The sequence below is a fragment of the Ostrinia nubilalis genome, chromosome 12 (genome assembly GCF_963855985.1).
Source record: "Ostrinia nubilalis chromosome 12, ilOstNubi1.1, whole genome shotgun sequence".
Lineage (NCBI taxonomy): Eukaryota > Metazoa > Arthropoda > Insecta > Lepidoptera > Crambidae > Ostrinia > Ostrinia nubilalis.
This window is the reverse complement of record NC_087099.1, coordinates 8803605-8825329: the sequence shown is the minus strand read 5'-3', so window position 1 is coordinate 8825329 and position 21725 is coordinate 8803605. Positions and strand designations below refer to the sequence as shown.

Below are 21725 nucleotides of genomic sequence, written 5' to 3'. Positions count from 1 at the left end.
AATCGACCCCTTTGAGACATTGGACATTCGTGCGAAGGAAAATCGTGCGAAACTACTACTAACCCGAATTTTCTAGGAAATTCCAACGGTTAAATAGACATGAGCGATCTTATTAGGATTCCAGAAATTGATAAAGATAGAAAAAATGTTTATTTATGTAAGTAATAAGGACATACTAATAATAAGTGTCCATTATTTTAAGCTCAAATTTGACAGGCAGGTGTAGCATTAAAAAAGTGTTTATTAACGTGTTCTTCATAAACCATCAGGAAATATGCCTCAAAAACTTTTCAAACAGAATTGACAAATGCTTTAAGTTAGCAAAAATGGCGTTTGCTGGGAATTTTATGAATTAGCCAACTTTCCACGTGACTGTAACACATACATTTTAATATTAGCGGAGCTCGGAAACCTATTGTAATTGCTGTTCATTATTGATAAGCAATTAATGCTCTAATTGAATGGAATTGCCATGTAAATGGGGCAGAGACGTTATAGTGTCTACTGAGTTATGCAACAATAGTCGGATCGTTAATATAAAGCTTATTGCTAACATTGTGTGTTATTGACATGTGATGTGACTTCAAGACGTTTGAAGTAGGTCTCTTGAATTAATGGTTATGAAAAAGACTCCTCGTCAGATACAATATCGTACAAGCTAACTTTTTTCTATGAACCTAATGCCACAACATTTCTATTTTGTTCTACCTAATGCTTGTTTAACAACATCATTATAAAATAATACGCTTAGGTTTTAATATTTACTACTAAAGCTATACGTAAATAAATAATAATGTAACGTTTAAGCCTTCTTAGTAATCTAAAATGTTTTCAGAAACTTGACTGAAAAAAACCGTAACTTAGTAACAACTTTAGATTATTGACTTTCGCCTATTCCTATTCCAAACAAGAATTTTCCCATTCTGAAAACAGTGACCAGTGTTCCAGAATGGCGTTCCACATTCGGCCACCGAAGAGCCTGTGGCTAGGCGTGACGTTTGCAAAATACTCGAATTCAGCGACGCTACGTAAACCAATAACCACGCTCCATGGCTCCAGGTCCATTCAACAACTTGATACATGCCCACTGGAATTGAAAACCAGTTCGAGCTTGGTTTGGTACTATTTGCGACATTGTTTTGTTATTAGGACACACATATTTTTCTGCCTGGAAGTGACTTCTTGAAGAATTATTCTACGTAAATGATTACAAATCATCGATCCGTATCGGATGAATTGCATGATCACTTTAAAATTAAAAATTTGTCGGAAATAAATATAGCATACAATTATTAATAATAACTTTTATTATTAACGGTTATTATAACAGACGGATTACGAAATTTAAAACGTCTGTGATGTTATCCCAGGAGGCGACGCCCTGAAAACCTATTGGACATTACATTCGCATCTTTTCTGGCATGCGCAAATACGTGACTAGAAAATCCTATTAATTTTTTGAAAACACTATCACAGTGGAGTTATAAAATATAAGAGCAACAAGAATCTTGTATAGGTAGGTACTGCAACTTATTGAAAATTCTTAAAATCTCTCTAAAGGCGAATAGGCGATTAAATGTTTGGCTATCACAATTTTCACGATACTTGTGCAAGCATTAGTTAAGTAATGAAACCGACAGTCGCCGGTTGAGAGCCACAATCTGTTCTAAAAGCATAACTCATCATCATACCTGGTCGGTATTGATCTGGCACATGGTAGTGCCAGAGTCCTTGTGCTCCACACTGCTGATCTACCTACAGTTTCCTGGTGTTGTGACCGTGGTGCGACACCGACAGCTGCAGGTTCAACATCGCCAACTGTTCTAAAAGCAACTTACCTGACTCATCATAGGGTCGGTATTGATCTGGCACATGTAAGTGCCGGAGTCCTTGGGCTCCACGCTGTTAATGTACAGCTTCCAGGTGTTGTGGCCGTTGTGCGACACAGACAGCCGCTGGTTGAGAGTCACCATGTGCGTGTGAATCGCCAGTATTGTCTTTGTGTCCGATTTTATCCAGGCTACCTGTAAAATGGATTGATCTTTATAGTACAGCCGACGGCACGTCAAGATAAATACGGTGGCCTCTTAAGTACTAATAGTTGCTATATATTTAGCAACAAAAATGTAATAAAACCATGTTTCAACTGTACATAATCGTTCGTTCGTTTCAGCCAAATGACGTCCACTGCTGGACAAAGGCCTCCTCCAAGGTTTTCCACAATGAACGGTCCTGCGCTGCCCGCATCCAGGCACATCCCGCGACCTTCACCAGATCGTCGGTCCACCTAGTAGGAGGCCTGCCCACGCTACGTCTTCCAACCCGTGGTCGCCACTCGAGAACTTTTCTGCCCCAATGGCCATCGTCTCTACGAGCTATGTGCCTCGACCACTGCCACTTGATTGTAACAATTCTGCGAGCTATGTCGGTCACTTTGGTTCTCCTGCGGATCTCCTCATTTCTGATTCGATCACGCAGGTTTTTTTTTATTCTCGCTTAAAACATCGTACCTATGTGTCACATTCTTCTAACAACAACTGAATTTAATTTTGTATTGGAAATATTTAGAATAGGCACCTACTTAAATTACATTCATGTAACCAACAAGACACTGCCAATTACCTTGTATGTTCCTAGATTGTTGACAGTGCATGTGAAATGTATATCCCTGCCTTGGGCCACTGTCAAGTTCTCCAATGGTGACAGAAATTCTGGCTCCTGTTCGCTGTACCCTGACCCCTGAAGTTGCCCTGGAAAAATAATGAACGTTTAGTCAATTTTATTTTGTTTAAATCAGTGGGATCGTGGGCGGGAATATAATTTGGTGATTATCATTGGCCATTATTTTGTTAAGTTTCTCAAAAAATTAACATAGGAGTCAGTAGAAATCAGATATTTTCTGCATGCTCGTGATATAAATAAAACTTGATATCAAGGCTTGATTTTTCGTTTGATTGAACGATTGTCATAGAAGAGCTTTCAATTTACTATTTTGAATCCAATTTTTTGAGATAATACCCCTTTACGTATAAATATTAGTGTAATAAACACGAACTCTGAGACCACTGTTGGTAAAAACAATTCCATGATATTTCCACGCGGAACCGCCCACGGGAATTGCAGCACAAAAGGTCCTTGACAAAAAATACGTCCAGCGTCCGAATCAGCTTTATTTCCGATGGTAACCAAATACAATCAGAAGAAATACAGGTCGAATTGGCATTTCAAATTGCTTTAAATTGGGTCAGGATTGCACAAACAAAAGTGCGGAACCGCTGACGGCGGACGACCGAGCGTTCTACTTCTATTAAATAAATCGCAAATGCACGCGATTACTGAAATCGAGATACGATCCGACTTAATCAGTCGGAAAAAATACAATTAGACAAGGAATAGTCGGGATGAATAAATAAAACGATGCTCTGAGCTAATTCAGTTCGATTAACAAGATACTGGAGCGTTTCAGAGAAGTTATATTTTTGTTTTCGTTATAGGTACTATTAGCGAATTATATTGTTTTGTTGGATTAACAAATCAATAATCTGATTCAATAAAAACATCTTTGAAAAGTGCAGTGTTGTGTAGAAGTCTTTTGCATCTATTGAAAATAGAAATTTAAAGTCATATAAAATGCAAAGATACCAACGCCGCCGTAAAAGAGTAACATAAACTTAATACTTCTCGGTAAGTGACACAGAAAACATGGAACATTATGTGAAAAACAGCGTTAAAATAGTAAGTCCTATATGGTAGCAAAACTCCCAATTAAATCCCAATTACGGGCTGCAATCGATCTCGGATATACGATGTCCGATCCAACTTAATCATTTGGAAAAAAACAATTAAATACCGAGGGAATTGGGAAGTAGGAAACGTGATAATTATCTAAGTTGTTTCTTTATTGTGGAACGGCGGACGGTGTCGCAAATGGCCGAATTTTCTGACCGTACAAAGATCGGCACATCAAATTAAACACAGTAACATCTTATGTAGTTGTGATAAGGGCTATTTTGCAGCAAAAATGTGTACTATGATGGTATTAACATTTCAAGAATTAATGAGAAATTGTTAAAACAGATTTTGCAAAAACCCACGTGGTAAGACTATTTGACTCCTGATACGCGAGTATATCATAGAGTTTGAGGCTAAATCTCTATTAGCTACTGATAGCGTCTGCCTTGACCCAATGTCCACGTAAAAGGGATGCAGATATAAACTGATTATTCAAGCAAGCCAAAGATCAAACACCTTTCATAGACTCTATTAACTCGAGTACTTTAACGAGAAGTCGCACCTCAGGTTTTTAAAATATTTTCCTTTTTTGAGAATCCCAGGAACTACTAGTTAGAAAAAATCTTTTTTTGTTGAATAATCCATTTACCGAGAAGGGCTTTGCTTGCTACTTGCTACATAACATCACCCTACAGCTAAAGGGGCGGAGCTGTAAAAAAAAATGTTACGAAAACGGGAAATGTTATTTTTAAATACAACATTTTTTTATTTTCGCTAGCACAGCTAGTTAAATTATAAATGTCAAGCTGTTACTTATTAAGCCCATAATAAACATGACGTTTATTTTCCGTTGCTCCTTATTTTATCTAACATCACCTTGCTAACACATATTACATGCGCTACTGAGTAGCATATTCTCCTTTGCAGTGCAGCACGTAATCGATTATACCTAAAGCATTTGCCCAGTCACTTAGCGATTACCTAGCATGGCCATTTGAACGCAGCTAACCAATGAACAGCTTGGCTTTGGATGCCTATCATCATAGATATTATCTTACGAGTAATATACGAGCATTTCTACTATTTGTTAATCAGTAGGTACCTACTTTAAATCTCGTAGCAAAACTAAAGTTGATGAAATATGGCTTCAATTATAATCTTGTTTAGGCAAATGTAGAAAGTTGTATAACGATAAGTAGTGAACGACCGTTCGACGTGACGCGACTGAAAATTGCAATATGGAATTTTAAAAAAAACTGTGTAATCTATACCCTGTATATTGATTTACAGGAAAAATCACTACCAAAGCGCTTATCTACAAGCTCTCCAGTATAAAACACTGTTCCTATCTATAGTCTATACACGCACCTACAAACTTTAAACTAATCAGGATTTGAAAGGATTTACAAACACGCATTAACCGCGTCAACTAAATCTCGACCCTTCTAAAATACGTACAAATTACCTCGTGTGCACCCAGCCTTACTCGAGTAAGGTTCGGCGCATAAAAAGGGTCACACTAAACGTCCCATACTGTGACATCACGACGATTAATGGTCCAGTACGGGATTCGGAACGGCGAATATTTTCGACCAATTCCCCTAATTTGGAACTCGGATTTAACACATTTTTCACGTCGCCACTGACCTGAAATTTCTGACAATTACTCATCGCCCTTTTATCCAGCTTTCATCATTATATTCAATGGTTTAATTAAGATTACCCGTAATTAATGCCCTTATTAGGGAAGTCGGTTTTGAATTTCACTATACGAAACATGTTCACGTCAATTACCTTGTGAGTTGTGTCTAATTAACTAAAACGATCAAAGCGTGTATAAAACATACAAATAAAATCAAACTAGATACCTGCTTTTAATAAGGTAGGTACGCATTCGCATTTAGTTGCCATATGTATATTACGCACCTATAATTTAACAAAATAGGCAAAACATCTGAAAGTACAATTTTATTGCACTAAATGTGGTTTGTTTAATTTTCCGTTTGCGACCACACATCGAAATTGTTGACGATCATTGATTTGTGCTACATTTGTTAAACCTCAAATGAGTGGTTCGGTGCATACAAATCAAATCAAACGGTGGCAAACACACATTTCAACTGTAATTAATCAATGTTTACTGCTAACTATTGCATTCGTTTTGAACTACATAGATAAATCAGAATGCTATTTGTCCTTATTTATGTGTATGAAGCGTCAGGATCAGGTTGTTATTAAACTTACTTTAGCAATTCAAAATTTGGAAGCTTTAATCATGTAACCGAATACTTGAAGATATCGCATTTTTCTTGGTGACTGGCATACTTAATTATACAAACTAAAGTACTATCGAAAGACATTACTACTATGAACTTTAATTTTATTTTATCAGTCGCATAGTCGTTATCCAAAATCTGCACTACCTAGCACGAATCTCAGCAATGTTCCGTTCAAGTCCCGCCGTGTTATCTTCTTAGACGATTCCCAATAACCCGCCTTAATTAGGCCATAACACTTCGGCATGCACACAGAATGCCAGGCCCGCATTAATGCCTCTTGCAGCCGACTGGCTGTCTGAGAATCTGCCCTGCGGATTGGCCTGTGAATACGGCCACGATATGGCTCGTTGGTTGAGGTAGCTCGGTTGAGGTTCTGCGTTCTGCGAGCATTGCGCGTAACCACCGAGGTGGAACCTATTTACCGAAGGTTTAGTAAGCTTAATGACGCAATAACGAAGTACGTGTTCGATTTGATCGTGTGATGGCTTTTGCACGTGGCTTTACTTGCATGGATTTAGGTTTGTTAAAATTCGACTGACCGAACGAGTACTGAATAAAAGCAAAAACAAGTGCCTTTGATAAAGAAAATCTGTTATCGAATAACCAATTTTTAAAATAAAATAAATACACACATGTTATTAACACAAAAAAGATTTATCACAAAAGGAATAAACCAGCATAGGAAAGATAAAATTTGTATATTCTATAAACTAATTCCAAAAATATTGTAAAAAGATTCCTTGAAAATGCTTGTTTACTACATCTTGAGACGAGACATCACTATTCATGCGGAATGAAAAAATATTCAATATCAGTTATCCGTCTTCTTGTTGACGAAAAACACAATAGATACTCGAATCATAAGTCTTCCACACGAAATACAAAGAAAATCGCAAATGTGTTAGTCGAATTCAGATTGAATGGTCATGGAATTGAAAACACTATCGAAATCAACGTCAGTACGTGGCGGTCGTTCCATTTTCGAATAGGCAAACGTTAGTAATGCGTTTGTTTTGTGCCGGCGAGAACATAGAGCATTGTGCCATAAACAACACTCTACAACACGATTAAGTATGCTCCACTTTGTTATGTTTGGGAAAAGTAGAGATTGTTAATTTTTTTTTTAGAAAAAACAAGGAGTAAATTATAACGAAAATTTATGATTTGGAACCTCTTTCATAATTATTTGGTAAAATTGCTGATTGTTGATGATGAAAGATTTTTTATTTATTTTAGGTTCACTAGACATTCTTCTTTTGACTATAAGGGCTTCTAAAAGTAAAATAATACTTAGTTCTGAAAAGTATTAAGTAGGTACCTAAATAATTATAAAGCATGATAGTCCAGTCATTTAAGCTTAAATTAGGTAAGAATCTCGGAATTCGAGATACCCAGCTGTAAGTCTGTAAATACTTGTATATTGACACCCTAAAAGTTGTCTCAAAACCTACATATGGTAGGGTGTAAGCAACTATTAAATTTTAAGGTCAAAGGTCACAAAAATCGCTTTTTTTGGAAATATCTCATTTCCTATGGGTTTTTTGCTATTTGTATTTATTATCAATATTGTAGAATACAAAATTCTCTACAAATTTTGTTCAAAAAATTGTTTTATACGGTGAACCGTTTTCGAGATAGAGGGCGGCCGCTAGTACTTATAATAAATCTGTAGAGGTCAATTCTGTACATGAAATATATTTTCAAAATAACTATCGGTTCACCGTATAAAAAAATTTTTGAAACAAAATTTTTAGAGAATTTAGTATTCTACAATATTGATAATAAATACAAATAGCAAAAAACCCATAGGAAATGAGATATTTCTAAAAAAAGCGCAAAAAAAACGATTTTTGTGACCGTTGACCTTGAAATTTAATAGTTGCTTACACCCTACCATATGTAGGTTTTGAGACGACTTTTAGGGTGTCAATATACACGTATTTACAGACTTACAGCTGGGTATCTCGAATTCCGAGGTGAACTTACTATAATGACTGGACTATGAATGTAGGAAATAAAATAACACTCCTATGAAACTTCATCCTTGTTAGATAACATTTTTAATTGGATGTTATTTCGCCAATGTTTCATTGTAGGTAACATTTTTTTTTTTTTTACCTTTTTATATCTGCAATCGACTTAGGTCATAATCAGATGTTTTGTCTTGCTTTTTTGTTTGTGTTCATGAGGAGGGGTATTCCAGTAAATTCTCTCCCTCGGTTTTTACTAATTCACGTAGCAATCTAGTCCAGCCTTCCAATATTCAGTCCAAGCCACTAGCATCTTTGGTCCAACTGTAATATTTGCCATCTTTTCAGTCTTGTGGTGGTCTTGTGGGTTTGTTCCACAATTTCTCTAGCAAGTTGGTTTGTGTGATGTTTTAGCCTTTCCTTATATTTGGTACAGTATTTGCTCACCTCCTCCCTGACTGTCGGCATCTCCAAGTACTCGTGTATCTCTACATTTCTAGCGAACCATGGTGAATTTGAGATTGCCCTCAGTGTTTTATTCTGAAACCTTTGGAGGATTTCAAGGTTGGAATTACTGGCAGATCCCCAGAGTTGAATCCCATAAGTCCATATAGGCTTTATTATGCATTTATAGACCAGCATTTTGTTGTTTAAACTGAGGGATGATTGTCTCCCAATCAGCCAGTAGAACTTCTTAAATTGTAAATCTGCTTCTTTTCTCTTTGTTTTTATATGGGTTGCCCAGGTTAACCTCCGGTCTAGATGGAGTCCCAGGTATCTTACACAATTTTTTGTAGGCAGTTGTTGCCATGTTGTTGTAGGTAACATTTAAAAAGTATCACATAGTACAATTCAGAATAGTTGATAGCCAGTGTGTAAAATAGAAAACCTAAAAATTCAAAAATAGAAAGCTGGTGCGTTCCATTTTCGAACAACATCGACGACCGTTTGCGCCCGCTTTGTGCAGATAGAACGCAAAAACACCCTCGATCCGCGCCGCGGCGTGTCCCATAAACGATTTGGCGTTTATGCGTTTGAACGTGACATGACACTATCTTAGCTCGTGTAACTTTTATTTTCTGTCGTTCTTTTTAACACGAAAGTCAAAGTCAAAATTGGACTAAAAAGGACTATTAAGAAAAAGAAGATTAATAAAAAAAATCTTTAAAGTTTTGCTCTTATGGAGCCTTCACATGTCTCATAATGTTTTCGCTCTACCAGCGATAAGTTTTTGCAATGTATGTGTGTAATGTAAGATTAGAGTAGACTAGTAACGTAGATATAAGTACTTTAACGTTTCATCTAACGAATTAGATAATCAAGAGCATTGTTTTAATAGCCGAAGCTTGACCTATATTTTGAAGCCTGCCAGGTGCAGTTTTGGCTTCGAAACCCAGATAGTACCAAGTACCCAGTACAAACATCTAGGACAAATATAATGCGATGAGTACGATTATTTATAAATAGTCGATGATTTATAGCCGAAGTCAAGTTCGTTTAATACGTATTTATTCGTACATACTTATTTTACTATGTTCATTCCTTATTGTAAAGCGCAAAGAATTTCTATTTCAGAAATGAAAATTAAATTTCCAGTATTGCCACAACGATTAAGTTTCCAAACACCAATTCCCAGCATTACACTGACGTCACAACACCAAAATTAGTAAGCTGGCCGCTTAACGCAATAGTCGCGTCTCTATTCTCTGAATCTTCAGCAAACGATTGTAATGGGTTTGCTTTATGCAGACAGAAGCCGGATATGGGAGCGGGCGGCGCGAAGCTTAAACACAACTGTGCCACGCCAATCCGTGCTACGCGCATAAGCGTTTGATCGACTTTTATGGTCGAATTTTGCAAAGCCACTTCGTTTCATTCTGCATAGTCCGATTCTCAGATTTTGATGAATGTGATTGAAACGCAAAGGCATGTGGAAAAAGTTTATATTATTTATCAAAACAAAGAATACCTTTAATAAATATATGAAAGCCTATAACTGTAAGCGTTATTAAAATAGATTTTTTATTTTATGAATAAAGTAAGCCCCTAATTTTGCGGTCGTTTAGGTCATAAGACTTTTACCGCCTACTATCTACGAAAAACTAATTTCAAAGGTGAAAAAAGGTAAATTCCTATAAATATGAAACCTTATTATAACTCTATCTCTACAACTATAGAAGATTTATAGAAGGCCTCGCCAACGGATATTGAACTGCAAATGACACGAAGGCGCGCCATGACGAATGATCGCGAGCAATTGATCGCGAGCGAACATTGATGATCGGCTACTGTTTCATGCCTTGATTATTGAAATTGAAATTTCCACGTTTGTCTGAGACTGAAGCGTTTAAGTACCAAATGGTATGCCGACGAATACTCGAAAGGAATACCCATAATTGTTTCCCTTTCTGTGTGTAACTAATTCATTTACCAAGAAATCCGTATGACATCTCGTACATAATTATGGTTATACAATATCAAATTATCCCTATTTATTTCGGAGCCTTACATTAAAGACGCAACGTTTAAAATCCAATGGGTAAAATCTTCATACATAACAGTCAATAATTTGTTCTCTACAGAAGCAAAACTTTGAGCTAAGTACATCCTAATGCTTACGAGCGCATCAATCAAGCGTTCTATAGTATTTATGTCATTTCATATTCTTCTTGAAATATTGTGAGTAGATAATATTCAAGGCAGATATGTATAAGGCTAAAATGGTAAAGTATCAATTACCTATCTCGTGAGTATGGCTTCAAATCAATTTACATTTTAATACTCTTAGAACTTGTAAGACTTTGAAAGAATATTCCAGTCTGATCCAGACTACAGATGATATAAAAACTGATTATAAAAGAACTGTTTACCTTACAGTATAAGGTTTCATTAACCAATCTCCAAATTCATAACAATTTTAAGTGCTATACTGACGCCTAGAACACGAATCAAAATTTAAAGATACATACATAATTACATAGTAAACAAACGACCATAACTCCGGTTATAATAACGTGCTCACTATACAGTAACGATAAAATAGTTTAAAATTAATAGAAATAGAAAACCTTTTTGACACAAAAAAAAAAACAAAAGAGTCAGACAAGACGAAGATTTGAAACAAAATCCGATCAAAAAACAAAAGAGTGTTGTTACCGCGATAACAATAACCTTAACGCCTTATTAATAAAGTATAATCTTCCCAGTTGAATGTGATATATAATTATTGCCGGCTCTTAATATTTCACAGTCCTTTAGATTATAGATATGAAGACAAACGGTGTCGTCGGTAAAGTTCGCGGGACTACCGGGCTGGGTTATTAATTTTCATTGGACGGGATAAAGGCTTTATAGCTACGAATGCCTTTAATTCCCTTTGTGTCATTCGGGAATTGTGTTTGGGTCAGTAAAAATACTGACTGCAAGCGACAGGTTGAAAAACTTAAACAGTAAACGTGACAATTGTTCAAGACTTTTTTCATAAAAATTAAAGCCCTATTTTTCTCAATCAATTTTTCCATTTTTGGTCATAATCTGACTGTAAATATATTTAGAGCGCCGTGTTTTACCCTAACATTTGGGTAAATAAACTTCATTAACAAGCTTTGAAAATTTGCAAATAGGTTTTTGTGGCAAAACTAAGAAATTGTTAGTGAATATGATATGTAATTTTGGATAACATTTATAATTTAGTTTGATGACGCAGGCAAAACTTTCAGGTAAAAATTCCAAGAAGCACTTGCATTATGCCAGAACTTAAAAAGATACAATATTTATCATCATGTCGTAGAGAGCACCAATAAACGAAAATGTTTTATTAAACACGGAACGGAGCCTGTTTAAACAGTTTTAAAATTAATTACACATGTCCATAAATTAGAACATTAAAATGGAAGCAAACGGGTTTTCTGAGGCAATTTCCCCTTAAAGCGAAATAAAAAATGAGGTTGCTGGCAGTCAATCACAGCGGATGTGCCTGCGACGCCATTATTAATTTTCATTTGACACAGTCGGCTGCGGCGCGCGACAAAGGAGTGTGACCGGCCTCGCGATTACATAGGCAGTAGGCACGCAGCGGCTTTAAGTGTTGAAACATTTTTTTATTGCAATTTGATTTTGTGAACTTTCGCTAAGATTTGTTACTTACTATTTAATCTACTAATGAACCGTAAAACATCCTCAAATTTTGAAGAAGTTTGTGCCCAGAGACTGAGAGAGAGAGAGACTTCTTTTGTACCTACTTACACCATATTTTTTTTAATAAATCGTAATTCATAGATTCTTAAAAATGAGATTACTGAGAGTGGCACGCAGCGATCGCTACGAGCATCCTACGTTGTAAAAGTCGAATAATCTTTAGTGGCATATTGCCATTTTGTTCCGAAAACTTTCGCTTAACAGTATTACTACGAACCCATTTACTCAGTAATCTCTGGTAAAATAAAAGTAGAAAATTCTTAATTTGTAAATTTTCTTATAACTTTGCTAATAAGTTATCTAATAAAAAATAATTCAATTAATTCTCTATTCTAACAAACTTAAAAGTATTTTTTTATATTTGCAATTTGTTCCCTAAGTTACGTATGAATGAACAACATGATTTTACTATTTTCACAAAGCGACCCTTTTTTAGGTCACATAACTTGGTAGGTACATCATTCTATCAAAGTTAATTTAAGAAAGCTGCCCGTATCAGGCATAAAGGGCTCCGTTATTTCAAAACTTGTACGGGATCTTAAAAACGAATTGCCAGTCAATCGAAGCGTATCCCCGCTCGAGCTGTTATTAAATTTCATTTGACACACTCGGCTGCGATAAAGGAGTGTAACCGGCCTTACAATTACTTTGGGAACTAATCTACACGAGTTCTCTTACTCGTGACGTTGTCAAACGACAAATAGTTGAAAACTCAACACTATTTACTCGCTATCTGTAAGGTAACACGCCTACTCGTATAAGCTCTTGTCTCGAAAGTTTTATGGCATTGATAGTGTGATATACACCAGAAGGCAACAAAACTTAGTTATCAAATAATACATTTTCAGTATTAAGATTCAATGCTTCATGGAATTTAAGATTTAATAGTAAACGGTACATGCCAAAAGCCTCTATATACTCGTAGTACTTTATATTAATCTTATATAAAATTATCATAAATATTCCACGCGAACAACTAAATGTAAATTAATTATAAAAAACATATTTCTTTGTGAACTATAATGACGAAAACATAACCGCAACTGCGATTCGTGGAAAATTACTCGGTGAGAGCTTTTTACTCGGAGAATATTAATTTCATTAAGCCGCATTCAATGCAGAAGTATGAAAGAGTTTTAATCAAAATGTATCATTTTCACGTATTCACCGGTAGCATATCCTATTCGATTACGTGTTCCAATTATTAAGTATTTCACGCTCATCGACGTCTATAATTACATTCTGATAGAATTGCGTTAAATTCACCGCGCGTACCATCACTAATTTCCATACAATTAATCCAATGATTAGCTGTAATCCAGTGTGGGTTTTGCGCATATCAATCGTTCCCAAATACCAATGTGTGCCTATTACGGATCAGTTTTTGTTACGTTTAATGAGAACGAGCTGGAATGCGCTGCATGGCGGAAAAATGAGGTGAGAACTTTAAACAATTAAAAGAAAGGTTTTATAAAGCGTTTTCAATTAAACTCGGAATCCCTAAGGCATGGCTGTGTGCGGGTTCCTTACGTCAAGAGAACGTGAGGGAATCTGGGGCGGCGTTGCCTCTAAACTGCAACAGTACTGGCAGCCGGTCGTTAAAGTGCAACAATTTCCTAAGCTCGGTTTAGTTTTAACTACGGAGACGCGTGAAGCAAATGATGGCGGGGCGGGGGCTAACGATGACTCACTAAGATGAAGTGAATTCCGCGCGACTTTGTTGTTGTGTTTAATCTATTTTCAGCTCGCAGCTTTTATTTTAAAGCATTTAAGTTAACTTCATAATGTGTGTATTTTTGTGTTACTTCTATATTATTTTATTCCTGTTCCTAGCCATATTAAACAATATAAGTTATGTGCTTTCAAGCTAACATAGTTTCCACGCTGTGACATAACAGCGCTAGGAAAGTGCTGCTCCGAAAGTTATTCTGTCAATAAACTAGCGCTCGACGAATGAAAAACGATAGAGCAACGCGATAGTCGAATAGTTTTGTTGCATTTTGTATCCAGAAACAACAGAAAGCGCTGAGCTATGACGTCAGTTTCAGTGACAGCCAACAATTTAGTAGTCGATCAAATCAACCAATTATGGAATTCAATTGGACGCATTACAACCCGGGATGTAGAATAAATATTTATAATACTCCTTCGCGGCGTGAATTCCTGATAGAAATTAATTGTAATTGTGCGCTCAGTTACAGTAACATCCGATAAACGCTGCTGGAATTTGATACGACCGCGGATTCCGCGCGGCCAATACCGGTGCAAATTATGCGAAGAAAATCGGCATCGGAGATTTAACATAAGCTGGGAACTAGCGGAGGATTTCGGTTGTAACTTTTGGGTAGGATTTGGGTGCATTAGTTTATTCGGCGGAGAAAATTAACAGCCTCAAAGAGCCGAGGTGGATATTAAGCCTTTCAGCAATCCGCCATTAGGAGCGTAGCTGAACATAGTTCGGACACGGGAGCTGTCGAGCTCGCAGTAAGCCAGCCTAATTTCCCCCGACTCAGAAAGCGCAACGTGTAAAGGATCTAATAGCTTTAATTACAACGTTAATGGAAAAATGCAACAGCAAATTTACACTAAGCAGTTTACAGACTTCGCAAAAACGCTCCATTTAAACAACGCCATGAATCTATGCGAAACTTTCTTGTTTGGAAACTTATTAGTATTACGTAACTAATACGTTGTAAGGTGTGACAGTGACTAAGAAAGCCTTAATTGGTTCTCTCACCATACTATACTACACTATACATCAGACTGAAGAAAATAAATCTCGGGATCAAAGCCGAAGAGATCAAAGACTGAAAGAAAATTGATTAATATTGAAAGCATCATTAACATTCATTACAAAATATAGTTTGATCAAACACCCAGCTAGATGGAGCATAATTAGCCGTCATGATAGCACCCCGTGATACTAACTAATAGACCCTATAACGACGTTAATGAACCAGAAACTGCATCAACAGTTATTAAGAAACACAGTTTTCCCAACGCTCATTTATATTAAACGTTATTATCCATTTGAGCACTTAATTTTCACTAAGTCAGCTTAAAAACAGGAAGCAACTTTGCATGCACATCAGCTTTTTGCAATTACTAATTTGCTTAATTAAAAATAAGGGTGATGGTTAAAAGGGGGATTTTATAGGTTGGCAAAATACTTGAAAGTTACTTTACTCACTCTTTGATCTAAACCAAGAATGTACAAGACTTTTCCTGTTAAAAGACGTCATTTTCCGCGACATGAACATAAGGATTAACCTTTCTTGTTGCGTAAGAGCCATCGTTCCCGGCTGTCCTCCCAATACTTAACAAATATTTACTTACCTGCTACTATAGTAAGTAGGGCAAAAGTTGAGACGAGTGGCAACCCTCCAGTTTCCATGGAGACGGCCCGAGAGCGCCGCGTGGGTTCCCCCATCATCACACCAAACGGCATCTGATCCTCCGCCAACTCTCTCGCATATCCTTATTGTCGTAAAGTGTACAAATCAGTCTCCAAAATCAGCGTAAATATACTCTTTTTCAAATATTTTAAAAAACTTTATTGTCATATTTCAATCCATCGCCGCATCTGCAACAAAAAAGTGTAACGTGAGTGCAAATTGTTTATCAACGTCGATAAATCATCGTCGGTTAGCGAAAAAATTGTGTAGTTTTGTAGCACGGTTCAACATAAAACCGAACGCGCTACAACGATCGGTTAAAAATGAACGCTGCATCGCGTTACCAGAGCCACAGATATTTTGATATGGGAGCAAATTTAATTTTCACAATTTAATTTCGTGCGTATAGGCACAATGTTCGAGTGATTTACCCACGCTGTTAAAACCTAACGATACGTGTCGGATACATTTTCGAAAACAATACTTTTAACCTCGACTGTTGGTAACTATTTTACACGTCCCACCAAGTATAAAATAGTTTTAGCCTTGGCACTGCCACGGGACAAAAAGTTCTTAAAAGCACAAGAAACTCTATCTCAATATGTATATCAATGCGAGATAGGCAAACAAATTGTCTTTTACATAAGATTATATTTTTAATAGCCCTTTACCAGAAAGGGGTTTTGACATTACGTGACATAACACACAATACTTTTTGGCCCTCTGAAACCCCTCTTGCAAAAAACGTTCCTATATCGTGCTATCGAGGGTACGTAGGTCTCCCTTAAAATAAATTAAAAATTATCTCTGGCCTTAAAACGAACTATTTATAAGAAAGTAAGTGGACGAAACGGCCGAAGCGCAGTGCAGCCAGCCGGCTTGTACATACGGTTGTTTTTTATTGCACCCGTTTCCGCGCGGCGTGCGCAAACCGTGATAAAACAGGAATGATTGCCGCTCTGTCGCGATATTGTTTCAAGTGTTTTGTTCCATTCTGCCCGCTCTCGCCGTTTTTGTTCCGAGCCCGAACCGAGCGAGCGTTTCATACGGCGTAATCGAATACTAATCTGATTTACATATTATTATGATATCGAGCTGCATTCTGAACTCGAGACAGCTTTTTTAAAGGACGCGACTTTTTGAGGATCTCGGATTTCGTCGCTGACACAGCTCTATGCATTGAAATGACAGATTCCTTTGCGCGGTACCTCAAGATTTAGTCTCCTTGTGGAAAAAAATTAAAAGCGTTCGAGCTCTTAATGTTCATAAGAGGATTTGTTACTGAATTTAACTCGGAACAGTCTCGAAATTTACAACTATGTAGTACTAGTAAGTTATTCGATGACAATATTTTTCCTAGAAGCTGTAAAAATATTCTTGTTCCATGAAACGTCTTTATTGCTGAGTTGCATCACCTTTTTTAACCGTGACTATAACCATAACCTGTGTCCTTTGTATGGTGTTTGACAGACTCTTGACGGTTGTTAAATTTAAAAAGATGGTGCAACCCAGCTAAAAGTAGGTACGAGTAATTTTCACTCGATAAAACCGTATCGCGCTCGTAAAGGCACCACGTCAGTTTTACTGACCCGAAAATTGCCAAAATATACACTTTGCTGAGACATAGTTCGGGCGACGCGCGACATTATTCCCAGCGCTAGCGAGTCTCTCATAAAATAACTACCAACTATTCTAATTTACAAACGCCTATAACTTTGCGTCGTCCCGTGAATAGGTTATGTGCAAAAAATGTTTTTCGCAGAAAAATTTCCCCAATTTTGTGTAGGTTGTGGGTGTGAAGTAACTACAGTATGTACGACAATGTACGTGGTTGAATTATGAATAAAATATTCATTCACATCTTAGAAAAAATAATACTCTCTTTTGCCCCTTTAAGATTTGATAAGATGGAGCTAAGCTCACCGTTTAATTTTTACCACCACCACAACTTCAGATATTGTAAATAGATGATAATAAACCATACCGTCGCGGTATCTTAAGTCGATTGAATGTTGAACTACACCATTAAATGTCGATCTACGTTCTGTAGCACATCGCTCTTTCAGCTCGTTGATCCAATATTATGTCGCGCTAATATTCGTAGAGCCAGTGTGCTGTCCGTCGGTCACAACAGCTAAATTATTAGTCTGATATGAAAATAGCTTTTCACAAGTGATAACTCTTGATCGAGGCCATCAATTCTATCAAATTACTCTTCATTTGGACGGAAATGAGAAATTGAATTAATAATTAACCGCGACCCCTCATCGCGATCTGTGATTTCGCACCAACTCTTAGCGCTTGGAGTCAGGTAGACAATAAGAGAGGATAAGTATCCGAGAACATAATAGTTGACTCGGGGGACCGTTCGGCTCTATCAATTGAAACATGGCTGGCGTCTTTGCCGTATGAACGAGCCGCACGACAATAAACAATACAAACAACCCTGGCCTGCGTTTGACACCAGCCCGTTCGGAGTGGATTAGAGCGCTCTACAGGGCGTTCGGCAGCATTTAGGGAGCGTAATAGCCTTCCGCCGTGACCTGTTTTAGTTGCGACAAATACAGATTTACGGGATTGCCGCCCCGGGATTTCGAAACGGAGTCTGCTCCCCGTAATAAAATTGAATGGTGTTTACTTTGCGGCTACTTTATTCCACTATCCAATTTTAAGAGCGCGCACTCACCACCCGCGTCGGCGATTAGACTGTCAATCGATCCCAATCCGAGCTAACAAAGTTTCGAACAATTTAATACCTCTTGAAATATGCACGAAAAATGTGTCAGCAAAAATTGCGCTTGACGCAGGCAGGGGTAATTTTTAGGGGCTTAAGTTCGCGTGCCAATTATAACGTTTGAAACAAACGTTATGTCGAAGTGATAAGCCGAAGGTAATTACGGGCAGAATCCATTGAACTCAATCATATCAGGCGTGGCTCAGAGCCGATTCGCCTCTAACCCCGGAATTGTGGAGCCAAACCCCATTTACGACATTCCGTTGCTTAATAATTTTACATCCGCTCACAAAGAGCGCGCTTGCTGTTATCTCAAGAGTGGCACGCCGACGATATGAGTCCCCACCAACCCCTTACTCCAGTTCCTATTGTCATATTTACATTGTCTATGCTTATTCCCGAATTCCGATTAACGCAAAGCCAGCATGCCGACGTCTACCGAGTTTGTCTTGTTGTGTTTACATGTTGTACAAATAAATATTCAGCCTTCACTTTAACTTTATGACTGAAGGTTTCGTGTTTTGTTTGTGTTCCCTGGAGTTGCAAGTTTCGACGTGGATTCTAGTTTCAGAAGTTTCCTTTCGAACAGGTACCTAGTTTTCAACGCTGTGAAAAGTAAATGCGAGATTAAATAGACGTGTTGATGAAAATGCGAAATTAACTGAGAAAATACTCGTTGATTTTTATTTTAATTATTAATTATTCATTTTTACAGATTCATTTTTGTTGCTTTAACCTAACTCCTAAAACTTTTTATGCCACAGTGTTTAACTTGGTGAGCCGTCGTCCGTACAAATAGGCCTACTTATAAATTCTAATTTCAGAATTTTAACATTGATCTGACATGTTCTTGACAGCATTTTATCTCAGCGTCTTTGTCACAAAAAGTCCAACAATTTATTTCACTGAGCATGTTCAACCTTTGCACTCCCCTGTTTCTTAATTCGCAATTAAAAAGTTAAATTGTTCGGTTAATTGCAGCCATTGTGGGTGGACGACGTCCCCCATTATTCACAACTGCTCTCTGAAAATTTGATGAAAAATTCGTAGTGAACCGGTAGAGGAATCACAATAAGTAATTAACTTATCTGTCTGCGTCACGCGGGTGCCTGGGCCCCCTAGGCTTGGGACCCAGGGGCCACGGCCTCAGTGACAGGGGGCAGGGGGGCAGTTCACATCTTACGCTAATGCCCCAGTACTAATCTCGCTCTTCTTAATATACGGACTGAAGAAGTTTGCTTCAATAAATTACAGAAGTCGAAACGGCGGTTAACTTCTCGGGAGATATGCTTGACTTGCAATAGTTTGTAGTAACTTTCAGTTCGTTCGTACTCGCTTTGCATACACTTATTAATATCAGCGTCTTTCAGATACTAGTCGTATCTGTACGTATAAAAGTGATTACGGATTGAGAAAATAAATATTGCCAACCAAAAATTCGAAATCATAAAAACGAAGTTATTAAATATTTCGAAAATTTTACTTTGAGGCAGTTGAAAAAGTTTTCGATTAATTACATTCATTGTGGCCAAAACTTTGCTCGTTACCAACGATTCCCTTACATTCAAACTTAATTAAGTAGTAAATCCCTTAAGGAACTTTTAAAAAAGAACTATTGATCTGTCAAAGGCACGCTTTTAAAATGAAGCGCCGGAATAAAACGATTTAATGAGAAAATGCCTAAAGATCCTTCGGAAGCAAAGTATGAAAGTAACTCTCCTTCAGGGCAAAATACTTCATTGGGACACTCTCCCAGACAATAAAGACTCGGGAGATATATCGATTGTATAGCTACATTTGTATGCAATACGTAAATAACAATTCGTATGTCGAAAAGAATTGAAAAAGAAAAAGTAACAAAGTTAATATCTTGGGTTTTGGTACAGCGACAGTTCGGAGTAGCTCTCGTATTGACCGAGCGAAACGAATTACCAAATTTCATTTATTTGAAAGTCTAGTCCATCACTCGGGCAAGTGCTTTCCAAATATTGAACCGCCACTTGATCCGGGATGTGATCCAGCTTTGATAAAACCGGGTATCTGACAAACGTGAACGATTACTGTGAAATAAAAGAGGATACTTTTATTCACATATCTGTTTCGATGACCTGGGTGATAGATCTGTTATCCACATTGAAAAACTAGTGGATTTTCATCAACGTTTTTAGAGACCCAATCCCACTTCCAATTTCCCAATTGATTTTCTATGACGGCTGGGATAACAAATCCTCTACAGTTTGTATAGTATTTTAAAATTTAAACTGTCTATGATTTTAATTCGTTTTCAATCCTGAAAATACAAAAAAAAAACGCAGTGAAAAAACTCAGTTACAAATGAAAAGAAAGATATATGATACAAACTTTACTTTTTTCCTGCCTGAGAAACAAATAGAATCGTCTAGACTTCCTAAATAGCCCCTTTAGATACGTGAGGAGGCCATTCGTCTTGGGAAAAAGTGTACGGTGTATATCTAAGTTAGTATACTAATTTGTAAAGGCTTTAGACAGATCTCTATAACACTCCCAAGAGGTGCTCTGAATGGATTGAAGATGCTATCCATCTGTAAATGAGGCGATTTCTTTATTGCGAAGATCTGAATAGTAAATTGGCATTAAGAAAAATGACTTAAAAAGAAAAATGCTATGAATTTTAAGATTATTTCAAGATTAGAATTCTAATCTTGTTTGTTATGAAAATGGAATGCAAGAATGTAAAATAATAAGAATCTATTTTAAATCTAAACGAAAGTGAAGTTATGGTTATGATCGGTCTGGTGCCATTGACCTCAAATAGCGAGGCAACCCTCATTTTGTTATCTGTCCACACCATATTTAGAGGCGCGCAAAAGTTTCCTGGCATAAAACCTGTATGAGGGTCAGAAAGTAAAATATTTGTCAATACAATACATGCATCTCTACATAAACATACGAAGCAGATATTTTGCATCAAAGAATTTGAAATCTCCGAATCTTTACAAAAATGTGAATGTGAAATTATTTTGATGGAATATCATTTCACGTATATTCCCGTGTCCAGTTATTTTAATTAGGAATGTGCATGCATTCCAGTTCAGTGAATAATTAATAATTTTGTAGTTCAAACGCGCGATTTAATCCGTTCACAGTGCCACTTGAAACGGTAGCGGTAAATAAACAATTAATTGAAAACTATTTTATATCAATAACGCTTTATTGTTTAATTTAATTAACTCTACGTTAGTAGCACGGAAACAAATATTTGTAGAGAAACTATGTTGGAAAATAATGAGTTAATTTGAGTGAGGCAAAGCGGCTCTCCAGGAATTTGGCAAAGGGATTGGTACAAAACTGGGAGGCACTGAGCGCTCCCCTCCAGTTCAATGTCTACAATAACATGTCTAGGTTTAAATTACATTGCTTTTTATGTGAAACAAAAATG

The 21725-nt window shown here is 37.0% G+C and overlaps 1 protein-coding gene across 1 annotated transcript in view; it reads right to left on the bottom strand.

Moving 5' to 3' along the window:
• The window catches only part of LOC135076907 (lachesin-like), a 67786-nt gene that overhangs the window by 30840 nt on the left and 15221 nt on the right, over nt 1–21725 (bottom strand). Inside the window, exons 2-4 of the mRNA XM_063971419.1 lie at nt 15515–15761; nt 2623–2750; nt 1839–2024 (exon numbers count right to left, since the gene is read on the bottom strand). Coding sequence (XP_063827489.1) covers nt 1839–2024; nt 2623–2750; nt 15515–15626 — 426 coding nt within the window. The 5' untranslated portion in view covers nt 15627–15761. The remainder of the gene's footprint in view (nt 1–1838; nt 2025–2622; nt 2751–15514; nt 15762–21725) is intronic.